Here is a 13,066-nt window from a genome sequence, read left to right as displayed (position 1 = left end):
TGGCGTGGATACATTAACTACACATTATACGTTCTGCCACGAGAGTTAAGCAACGGTTAACAAACAGTATCGCCTGACAACAACAAAAAAACAGTGTGTGTTACTAGAGGCACATAAAATTCAACAGTATGACTGCCCCTAAGGACCAAGCCAGGCCTCCAGGAAAATCGGCAGCACCTGTTGTCAAGAGTTAGTTTAAGGAGCAGCGCTCTGTTCGATAACCTTTTATTTTTAACGTTTCGCTCAGCTTAATGATTTAGTATACATTTTATCGTCGATGGAGTTCGTTGGATATATGTGGCTAACACAACACCCAAAAATGACATAAGTTGAAATAGAACCCTTGAATGTAGTTGTCGCATTGGATGTCTCCAATAACAACACTAACGCACTGGATTTTATTCTGTAGCAGCAGTGTAGCTAACATATACACGCCTTTTGTAGGCGTCGTTATTACGTTCGGTCCACTGTGAGTATACTAGTAGTTTAGCTGGCAAAGTAACAGCAGCGTTCGGTATAAATATATGTTTATGCATACACATGGTAAAATTAACAGGGTTATACTTCGTCCAGGGGTATTTGTGTCTCGTTAATTGGATCACCATCGGTGCCCATGCGATATCATATGACTACTGCAGATAAAAAGATTCAGACGGTGAAGAACATTACGTGGGGATATTTCATTATAGTGTTGCGACTGGTGTTGGACAGCGGCGAGCATTGCTTTTAGTGTACTGTGGTTCAGGAATTCAGGAGGTGCTCCTAGAATGCTTCGTTGTCAATTGATTTTAATTTAGCCGTGATTAAGTCGCCAGGACAAAATCCCATTACGCCAAATTGGCGGGTGTGTAATGAGCAGGTATGGAACTGGTTCGTCATTTCGGTGTCAATAGAAACACACGGGCTAAACACGTATCATGTTTTACGTCTTATGTACTAATCACGTGCGTCTTTCTGTCGTCACTACGTTCGACATTGGTTTCATCCGATTGTGTTCAAAGTGATAAGGTCACAGCCAACAGGATATATCAGGTATCGGAGATAACACTTAACAAATTACGTCAAGTGTGTGACGTAATTCATGTGGACGTGAAGGTATATGTCCTCTCTGAAAATGCAGAGAAAAACAGCAATGTAACAAGTAAGTATATGTAATTAGTTTCATATCATATTAGTAAATCCTACTTTGTTAGCATGACTATATTTATGGGTAATATATACGAAATATGACGTAAGGGTGTTATTTAAATTAATACAATTTACATTTCAAAAATCAGATAAAAATACTTTGATATTTGTCAAATATTTATTATTGTGCACACCCCTGCGGGTTCGGGATCGAGTAATGAACACTTGCTGTTACCCACTGCACGTAATGTAAGAGGCGACTAATGAGGGGAATTACAGAATTTTGGGAATTTACTAAAGCAACCAAAATAGATCTGCTGCACCAATTCATTATTTGAGATATTTATATCTCCTACTTTAAACTAACTTTTACACCTCACTTTAGACTTGACTTTTTAACGTTCGCGAAGGCGAGGAAGGCAATGGGTTCTGTCACCGGGTCGGGACATACCAAATTCATTAAAAGTGGTAGTTGTTATTCCCTGCAAACATTTAGGGGAATAACAACAACTGGTTCATCCGTTGTCAATATTATGTGACCGGGAGGAATACTATAATGGATTGGTGCCTTTGGTATGTTTGTTTTCAGTTAGATAGCACTACAAAGTCGGCATCAGATCCGTGCTTTCACAAGGAGGTAATTACACCAACATACCGTCGCCAGCACACATGCACCCATACACAACACGCACGGAGGTATGTCATTAAATAACCTTAGCTGTTAATAGGACGTTGAACAAAATAAAACAAATACCAAACATATTGTCCATAATCAGCTTGAGTAATTATTCCAATTAGCAATCAACTCTCTAACAGACCCCAATTTTCGTAAAAAAAAATACGAACAATAACGTGACCCCGAAAGGGAATTTCGCCTCACTTTCAGTATTTCTGACGTCACCAATCCACAGCAGAGTCCCAGAATGTGACGAAAACACTCAAAAATATCTTTAAATCCTCGTTTCTTTTGGTGGTTTTGAAATTTGCGGGGGTATATCGTGATTGCACTGTCGCAACTTTCCCTAGGGTTATCACCTAATTTAAAATATGAAAATAGCATCTAGTCAGTGACCATTGTGAGCCCTTTTTGTACGAAGTAATGTAGGCTGTTATCGTCACAGTTTGGTTTGGTTTAGTATTGTTTAACGGCCGATCAACAGCTATGGTCATTTAAGGACGGCCTCCCCTGTGTGCAAGATGCATGTGTGTAGGCTATGCGTGTGTTTTGGGGAGGCTGCAATATGTCCGAGAAGACCATGTGTATCTTCAGATCAACGTGGAATGGAAAGAAAATATACATTTATATTCTACATCGAATACAGGAAAATATCGCTCATGTATACAATCTTTTATTAGCCTACCATCATCTGATAGTGGACTATTCATATAACCCTGCGTACGTTGTCCGTCGTGCGTCCTTAAACAATTCGTGTTGTCGCTATTTCTCAAGAAGTACCGGGGGGAAATTTCTCGAATTTCACAGGTAGGTTCCCCTTGGTTACTAGTTGTGCAGGGCATCTTTTGAGACTGATCGGATAAACAACATGGCCGATAGGCAGCTATCTTGGATTTTGTTAGTGAAGGTTTGTTATCGCTATTTCTCATGAAGAAAGAGAGGGATCTTTCTCATATTTCATAGGTAGGTTTCCCTTGGTCTCTAGTTGTGGAGGGCAACTTCTGAGACTGATCGGATACACAACATGGCCGCCATCTTGGATTTTGATAGTGAAGGTTTGTTATCACTATTTCTCTGGAGGTACAGGAGGAATCTTTCTGAAATTTGATAAGCAGGTTTTCCTTGGTCATTCGTTGTGCAGGTTAACTTTTGAGACGGATCAGATAAACAAAATGGACGAAAGGCAGCCATCACGGATTTTGATTTTGAATGTTTTTATCGCTATTGTTCAGGAAGTACTAGAGGAATCTTTCTGAAATTTGATGTGCAGGTTTTCCTTGGTCATTCGTTGTGCAGGTTAACTTTTGAGACAGATCAGATAAACAAAATGGCCGAATGGCAGCCTTCTTGGATTTTGAAAGTGAATGTTTTTTATCGCTGTTTCTCAATAAGTAGTGGAGAGATCATTCTCAAATTTTATAGGTAGGTTCCCCCCTTGGTCCTTAGTTAGCATATTTACTATTGAGATAAACAAAATGGCAGACAGGCTTCGATTTTTGACATTTAAGGTTTGTTTGTACTATTTCTCGGGAATAACTTGAGGGATCTTTCTCAAATTTGTAGGTTCCCCACAAGTCATTTAAGGACGTGCCTCTATGTGTTTTGTGTTTGCGTGTGTGCATGCAGGAGTAACATTGAAGAAGTAAACAAAACCTACTGTATCCCACTGCTTGAACGTTAATGCGGATTAATGTGGCCACTGCATAATCGGGTGCATAATTCCTTGTCTTCTTTGAAGAGGACACCGAAGAGAAAAAATATGACACCCCTGTACCGAGAAAAAATGATCGAAATAGGCGACTTATGTGGGAAACCCAGTGCAGAATTGGGGATTTGTTTTTGTGTCCTCTATTTCGGGACGCAAAAGCGACCAAAATAAATCTGCTACATCTATTGCGATATTTGGTTCTTTGTATTCCTCTTTACTTTTTATATCCTAGAGCCTTACTTAGCAATACCTCACTATTGGATTTAATGTATTGTCGGGCGTTCGCCCAGTCGAGGAAGCCAATGGGTTCTGTCCCCAGGACCGGACATACAAAGCCCTTAAAACTCGTAAATCGCATTCCTTGCTTAATGTTCAGCATTAAGGGTAATGTCAGCAACTGGTTCACCCGTTGTCAGCGTAATGTGACCGGACGGCATACTGTGTTTGGTGCCTTCGGTATATTTTTTTTTAGTGACACCTGAATGCATTCCTTTTACACTTTTAAGCATGTAAACGACTTCGGCTGTAAATAGAATGTTTAAGTACAGTTTAACCATATAATAACAAAACCAAACAAGATCAAAAAGATTTGTTAGCTACGTTACAAATGTGCAAATTCAAGGATTCGATCCTACTTATCTAGACTTGTCTTCTACAAACGGCCTCCGTCCATTTGTTGTGGAACACTGTGATTGGTGCCTTCCGCAGGATATTTCAGTGAGGTAGCACCCTTAAATCGGCATCAGATCCGCGCATTTTTCATTTAAATTGTTTTAAACCGTTAATAACAAATGCTGTAGGTAAGGTCAAAGCGGCAAAACAATCGGATTCATTGCGTAGACAAATTACACTCTGTTAAACCTAAAATCGTTGAATGGTATCCAAGTTATAGAGAAAACCGCGGAGACCAGATTATTTCCCGTCTCTGGAGTGATCTTTCATACATCACACATTTTTACTTATTGAAAAGCAACGTACCATTTACAGTATAACACTTGTTATAACATTGCAGCCCATTTCTATTTCTAATTCATGTAACGGTCAATATCCCTATAATTCTAACCTACCGAAAAACTATTGATCTGTTCAAGATGATATAACTAACCATAGCCACTTTTACAATTCAAGTTCACGTTTTTCGTCTACCCTTTCATTTCTTTGATGTAATTTCCTTAAACATTTTTTATTTACTTTTTATTGGCCCTTATGACCTTCTCATGTTGAAGGGCCGTAAATAATCCAATAACCAACTAACAAGGAGACAAACATATCAACATACCGCCTCCAGCACACATGGACGCATGTATGCATACAATTCACACGTCCTTTTATTGTAACCATAAAGTAAAATGACCAAAAATGAAAATTGCAGTATGTGTACAATATCTCAAAATAATTTGACTAACGTGTATAATTATGCATACAACTCTTCTAGTGGGTTTAGCTATCGGCGATGTTTCATTTGCATTATTTTCATTAGCTCTATTTCAGTTCGATCTGTTCTTTACAGTCACTACGTTAACCACTTACGTTATTTAGATAGCATTCAACACACCGTTTGCCTCCTCAGGAGAAACTCATTTCATCGTTAAAATTGAAAAAAAAATATGTATGCAGTCTTTAAATATTTTCTACACAAGTAAGTGACGACGGAATATGTCATATAAGTAGCTAAACAGCTCACATATCAAACGCACGACCGAAGCTTCCCGGTATATTCCTATGGGGCTATTTTAACAGCGTTGGACTTGTGACGTCACAGATGTGGGCTACCCATATCGAGGCGATCGCCGTTGAGCCAAAAGTGTTTTCAGATAAATCACAATATCTCGGCGTTCGCACCTTCTTAGTCTTTTATTGAATATTATGAAGTATTTTCATAGCTTGATATAGCAAAACGTTCAGGGTACACTTTAAAAATATGAACATATTTTTTTTTGAAGGCTAAGGATGGAGATATTACGATATGTTTCCTATCTATTCCAGCGATTAGAATAAGAGGTTTCGTTTTCGAGTAAAAAAATAATATCATGATCGATCGTTGTAAAGACATTCAGACCACGTAGTTAAGACCCATCATCATCAACCGAAACAGCTACCATGGACAATTCGGCTTCCTGAGAGGAAGGCTTTCGGTTCTGTCCCCTGGCCGAGACATACCAGAGTCTGTAAAAATTGCAGTTTCTACGCCTGCTGAACGCAAACACGAACATTTCGCAGCCTCCCAAAATACACACGCATACACTACAGGCATGCATCTTGCACACAGGGGAGGCCGTCCTTAAATGACCTTACCTGTTAATAGGACGTTAAACAATACTAAACCAAACCAAAACCAAAAGCAATGAGTAACCTTTCTATTCGGTTTTTATGCGAATGACTGGTGTGCTGTGTTCCCAATAATTGTAGAACGTATGCTGTAAATATTGTTTTAATTTTTCAACGGATCTTCACAGACGAGAGGAGAGTTTGAAGACTGGACTGCCTTCAAACATTGGAGTTGTTGCCTTTCCCCTAAATACTGAACGTTAAGCAGGGACATAACAACTACCAATTTTAAGGACTTTGGTATGTCCCGGCTTTTGGACAAAACCTATTTTATTTTATTTTTATTATGGTAGCTTTTGTGTCCCAAAGTATACTCTAATTTTGTAGGGGGTTCCGACATTAGTTGCCTCTTAAGATCCATGAAGTGGGTTACAGCAGGTTTATTCTTTTCTCGATCCCCAACATGCTGGGGCTGCTAATACTGCTATATAGAGAATATTACATGGTAAAGAACATATCACATGTCACATCAGCCCGAGGACCCAATATCAGACCGATGGCTTTAGCCCGAGGTCTGATATTGGTCGAGGGCTGATATGGCATGTGGTATGAATTTTACCATGTTTTATTCTGTTTATCATATATTTATTTGAACATAAATTTTGGGCGATCTTTATTTTTTCAATTATCAATTACGAACTTAATTTCAAGCAATTTTTACCAAAGATCATCGATAGAAAATGTATATTAGAAAAAAAGTGTAAAAAATGCCAATTTTAGTGTGTCGGTTGTAAAAATTGTAACTTTGGTGATCAACACACTTCAATGAAATAAAAACACAATTGCAACAATAGTCTGTCTGTTTACGTTAATCTTCGTGTCCGATAATATGGCCTATGTCCATTTGATGATTCTATCACATGTCCATTTGATCAGCTTCACTTTTGGTCTGATGTTCATTTGGCAAATTTATTTTATCAGAATCAAAATCATAAATTGTAAACTTGTTCAGGTCAGATACAGTTTTACGTACAGTGTTTACAATTCTCATCTGTTCCACAAAATGGCGAGTTGACTCGGTCTCGTCCTCACACATGACCTCATTAATAGTTTCTGTTAAAACGACATTCTCCGCTTCGTCGTGTTCCTTCGCCATGTTTTGTTTGTCAATAAGATCGTCCAAATCCATTATCCTATTTGCCAACGAGTTCAAAATCATCTCGCCTTGAGCCGAACGCGACATTTTTTCATAGAATATCGTCTGCTGCGCACGCATAGAAACGGCACGATAACTCTAGATGTATTCCGGACCGAATAGTCACGAGGTGTTCCGAAAATCCTGATATGCATTTTCCGACCGGCCGGTCTGATACGTGATATGCATTTTCCGACCGGCCGGTCTGTAAGGGTCACGTGATTTTAGTCGTATCATATTGGGCGTGAATTGCGTATTGAGTAGTAAGTATGTGATAAAAAGATGTATTATGCGTACGTCGGAATTGTTTGCATGGAGTTGAAACAAGTGTTCGTGATTCGTTATGATATTGGTATACAGATTAGCCGTCATTTTATAACGATGTTTATTGTAATCGCGGAATTAACAGAGACAGAAATGTCCGATTACTTGTGTTTGTTTGGCAGCTCAAAATTCTTCAAGTATGCTTAGATACATATACTCTTTGAAACGAACTTCTTGGGAATGGTTGTGAAACCTACGGTCATGTGTACTCCGGCTTGTCCGCCGGTGTTACATTTATTTGAATCGAAACGCCTGGTAACACTGTCAGTCGGTGATTGCCCACGGGCGCAAATAGAACCTGTCCTAGAGCAGATGACAACGAATTTACTAGTCGTAAAATAGGCCTCAGAGAAACCCCGTTTTAAAATTGATAAATGCTGATTATTCGCATGCAATATTAAAGACTTGACGATTTGGATAAACCTATTGCAGCAGAAAAGGCTATAACTGGCCAATTTTTGTTAAAAAAGCACTGTGGGATCTATGAAGGGGAATGCATTGCCAACCTTGATGCCAATCAAAACGTTCACCAAGAGAACGTGAACTAATCATAAAAGACACAATCAATTGTGTTCACCTGGTCTCCTGTCCGTTCGAAATAGGAAAAGAATGTAGTGCTGTTTTAGTCGGCATCAGATTAGCGCTGTCGCAAGGAGACACATTTACATACACTGCAAATATGGATCTAGTCTTTTTTGTTTTTGCTGTAAATAGGACTTTACACGAAGTAATTCCAACCAAAACATCCAGGCTAACTCCCAAGAGGTTACTTATCATATCGCACTCTGGAGAGATGGTTTTTATTTTGTTAAACTTCCTATTAACAGCTAAGTTCATTAAAGGACGTGTCACCTTGTGTGTTGTGTAAGCATGCACGCGTGTACGTGTGCCGGAGATATGGTATGTTGGTCCTCTTGCCTCATTGTGATAGCGCGGTTCTAGTGCCGACTTTATAGTACCATAACGCTGAAATACCATTCCGAAGGCACCCAGCACATCATTCCGTCAGGTCACATTATACCGACAACAGGTGAATTAGTTGTTGCAATTACCCTTAAAGCTGAACGTTAAGCAGGGAAAAACAGTCACATTTTTAAAGATTTTGGTATGTCCCGGCCTGGAAACAGAACCCATTGTCTTTATCACCTGGGCGAACGCTCAACATTAAGGCCAAACGGGAGGTTTTCCAAGCAGTGCGTTAGGAAATTAAAGGAAGTAAGAAGTAGAAAGAAATAGAAAGAGCTCAAATGTTGCAATGGATACATCAGATTTATACAAATCACAAAAGCGAATCCACAATACTGCAGGGGTTTCCGCATCAGCCGCTTCTTACGATAGATCCACTTGGCAATAGCAGATGTATTCTTTTCTCGATCCCCGCCCTGCGGAAATCATAACGAAATTATTACAGATCCAACGATTCATTTTCAACTCAAGTATTGTCAAAAATAAATAACATACACTATCAAACAAATAATTGACTACATTAAAGTATATTCTGGACTCGCACTTCCTGGACGGCATAGGTGAAACAATCACCGTTACAGTCTGTTTCGAAGGTACATGTAACACATAGTGTAGGTCCTGGATATGCTAAAATAGCTGATGTATCGTTGTATCACCAACTGCGATTAGGTTTTGCTAAATGGTAGCAAACATTTGCTCCCCAACAAAGATGGTACAAATGTGGATCGAAGTGGTGCCGCATAATTATTAACCAACGACTGGATAAGTTTTTTGTCTTGCGTTGAGACGAAAAATGTACACCAATCCTTGTTGATGTCTCAACCCGATCAGAAACTTCCTTGGTAGCTGACCCTAAACCCCGTCAGATATGTTACATTTTAGTATCTGGTTGTGTGAACATTTGGTGTTATACTGGTTTCTGTGTGGTTACCCTAAAGGCGTGTTCCCCGTCATGTGAAGCTAGAATAATAATAGATACATTCGACACAGAATGTCCACATAACGCAACATGCCGAACTATATCAATTATTGACTCAATTTATATATCTACCTACGTTAATGCCATGCAATTCTTCATTGTTAACACCACATTATACCGATGTCGTGCTACGCTTTATAAACAATGTAGTAGTGATGCCATGCTTAACTTAATACACATTTGGTTTGGTTTAGTTTTGTTAACGTCCTATTAACAGCTAAGGTCATTTAAGGACGTGCCTCCATGTAAGTAGAGTATGCGTGCTTGCTTGCGTGTGTGTATGCAGGGAAATTGAAATGCCATGTCATGCTACGCATGCCACACGACGACATACTGGAGTCATGTGTTTTATACCGTGTACTATTGATGCTTTGTTAAACATTTAACACCGAAATATATATTTCGTGCTAAACTCGCGTCAAACTACACCAACCGCGAAACATTTGCCAGGTAGATCACATTAAACTGCACACGCGGCTACATAATAATGAGCATTGCATGGGATGCCACATTGAACCATTCAAAGATCTTAGGGATATACAAAAATGTGTGTATAATATGACCAGATTAAATACTGTGCTTAATGCTCTCGCCTACGGCATAATAGATCAGTAAGGTGGTTACAGTAGCATTATTGCCTTAGGAACGTCCTTAAATTACCTTAGCTGTTAATAGGATGTTAAATCTTACAAAATCTATGAAATAATGGTAACCTAAATATGTATTTGCTTAGTCATTCACATTGTCAGTATAATGTGACCGAGCGGAATACTGCCTTCGGCATGGCATTTCAGAGAGTTCTGCAAATATACACAAATGTACGAATGCATGTGTCACATGACGGCACGTCTTTAAATGATCAATAAATTATTGTTCATAGAACATTTAACAAGATAGTTACAATCCAAACCAAACGCAGTGATGTAGTCTCTTAATAATATAGGTATACATCTGTATTTCTAGACATTTAATGTTATATAAATGCCCACGTCTATCCAAACACTCATATATATTTGTGTACTTTAAACATTTAGTAGTTTTCCAGTTTGATGTATTTACACTACGAAACATCATAACATATATCTCAATTGAAATTCAAACCCACACCAAGAGCAGGTTTCCTTTCCATAACATTATAGATTTCCCCTGTAATTGCTAATGTAAGCCTCAGCCCCTTGCTTCCAGTGTGTGTATGGGTACCTATATGCCAAAACACAGATTACTAACCCTGGCATTTAACATCGCGATATTGCATTCTATAAATAGATTGCCACGGGAATACCAAACAACTTTCATTCCATTTCCTTGCATAATTAAAGTATGGCCGTGTTCACTTCATGTTTATTGTCTAAACTTAATGCTAATGTTCAGCGTGATCATTTATCAATGCTCAACTTCACAATAGATGTGCATTATTATGTTAACAAATGCAGCTCTTACACGAGTCGCCAATCAATTGTTTATGGTTAAATTATGTTACATTAGCTTACCTTATATGGATGCATTCAATTTACCTCTTGCATGTAATTGTGTACAACATTTTCTTAATGTATCATTACCCTCCGTATATTTTATGCGTTTTTTTTGGTAAATGATGTAGTACATATTGCATGAACAGTGATCTGTCAACAATTAGCCATTAATTCATGTCCACTGTACTTAAAATGTAAGTCCCATCTTTAAAGCATTCATAGAAATTCCTGGAGCTCATTCAAAAAATTGTAAGTTGGTTTGGTTTAGTGGAAGTGTGAAGTCGAGTTTTGAGTGCTTCACTACTGAATACAATGGGGAAATGCAAGCATGTATATCAATGTATTATGAATTTTTTTTTATATTATCCCTGTGTGGATTATATACGGTAGTTTATGTATACAATGCAATAACCATGCTTTGTGTTAAGCATTCCGGGTTATGGTATAACTGCATGGTTAGCAGGTTGCTAGTATACTGTGACCAGGTGGACTACTATGTTGGATGCGTTCGGAATGGTATTTCAGAGATTCCCCACTATTGAAAGGAGATGCATACACATGGAGGCAAGTCCATAAATGAGTTTGGATGTTAATAGCAAGTAAAACAAAGCAAAATAAAACCAAACCAAACTAACACACTTTGCCTCCAGCGTACATACATGTACACGGATACATTCAACACGTCCTTGAATTACCTAATTAATATGATAAACAAAACAAGGCAAATTGTCGTAAGGCAGTCCATAGTCCCCCAGTGGTAAGAATTTATATATTTAACACAAACAGTACACTTGTGTCAAACTTTTTCAAAATTAAAAGTCAAAGATCAATTCATATGTCACGGTAGACTTAATCTTACTCTCTACACACCGTCACCCAAGCTGTCCTTGTACACCAAATTGTTACTCCAGGTGAATAGTACAAAAAATATGCCCCGGACAATTTGTTTCAAAAGTTAGGTGCAGTAATAGATCACAGTGACCTAATTATCTCACTCTGCCATCCCAACATGTCCTTGTACACCAAACCGATTACTCCAGGTGATTAGTATAGAAGATACGCCCCGGGTAACATTTTCAAAACGAGTCATGGGTCACAGTGACCTTACTTTTGCACTGTACAAAGTTGTCCTTGGAGACCAAATCTGGATATTCCAGGTACAACTGTATAGAAGATGTGCGCCGGATAAACGTTTTTATTATGGTATGGCGTTGTCCGTCCGTCCGGCGTAAACTTTCGTTTGTCCGGCAATCTACTCCTACATTTTTCGACCGATCTTTTTGAAACTTGGTATGCATTATAATCACGATATGAAGTTGCGTCTCCCTTAACAGAATTTTGATTTGACAATTTTGCAAAAGTTATTGCACTTTGTTCATTTCAGTATTTGATTTTTTTCCGGCAATCCCCTCCTACATTTTTTTTAATCGGATCTTTTTGAAACTTGGTATACATTATCATCATGATATGAAGATGTGTCGCCCTGAAAAGAATTTTGATTTGACAATTTTTCTATAAGTTATTGCCCTTTGTTTATTTTAGTATTTGATTTTTTGTCCGGCAATTTCCTCCTACATTTTTTGAGTTTTCTTCGAAATTTAGTAGGCTAAATAATCATGATATGATGTTGTGTTTCCTTGAAAAGAATTTTGATTCGATGATTTTTGCAAAAGTTATTGCCCTTTGTTCATTTCAGTAATTTTTATCCGGAGATTTTCTCCTACATGTCAGCTAACCACTCTTAGAATGATGCAGATCTTATTTCAATGTAAGAAAGTATATAACACTATATGGCATTCAACGGGCGTATATTGTTCCGCCCCGCGGTACTCTTGTTAGAAGTTAAGGTCACAGGACACAGAAAGCTCATATTGACACCCCCCCCCCCCCCCAAAAAAAAATAAAAAAAAACTTACCACAACACAAACAAATAATCTTTGTAAATATGCATATTTAAAAAAAAAAACATAAAATAGAAATATTATACGATTACAGGAAATAAACGACGAAAAGGAATACAGAAAACGAGACGAGCATTCGTTGTTGTGAAAGCATTCGTTTTATTGGTTCAATTCCATATTACTATAGCTGGAAGTTAGATATTTAGAAGCGTTTTAGCCACTCTCTTTTCTACAGCCTCGCAAATGATGTCCTCAACACATCCCCAGGGCAGCCAATGGACTGTTGCTAGGCAACCTACGTGACAGACAGCTGCCGACATCATTAAACCATCATAAACAGATAGAAACTCGCGGGAATCGGCAGCTGTGAGATATTGGATAATATAAGGGCGATAGCGAAAGCATGATTTTCAGTAATATAAAAGTATCGCATAGCACTGACACATGCA

The 13,066-nt window shown here is 38.3% G+C and overlaps 1 protein-coding gene across 1 annotated transcript in view; it reads left to right on the top strand.

The window, feature by feature from the left end:
* The first annotated feature begins 309 nt into the window (after positions 1 to 309).
* LOC110441797 overlaps positions 310 to 13,066 on the top strand; it is a 36,901-nt gene continuing 24,144 nt past the window's right edge. Inside the window, exon 1 of the mRNA XM_021485050.1 lies at positions 310 to 1,141. Coding sequence (XP_021340725.1) covers positions 862 to 1,141 — 280 coding nt within the window. The 5' untranslated portion in view covers positions 310 to 861. The remainder of the gene's footprint in view (positions 1,142 to 13,066) is intronic.

The sequence above is a fragment of the Mizuhopecten yessoensis genome, unplaced genomic scaffold (genome assembly GCF_002113885.1).
Source record: "Mizuhopecten yessoensis strain PY_sf001 unplaced genomic scaffold, ASM211388v2 scaffold716133, whole genome shotgun sequence".
NCBI lineage: Eukaryota > Metazoa > Mollusca > Bivalvia > Pectinida > Pectinidae > Mizuhopecten > Mizuhopecten yessoensis.
The sequence above is the reverse complement of the archived record's forward strand: the minus strand, read 5'-3'. Positions and strand labels throughout refer to the sequence as shown.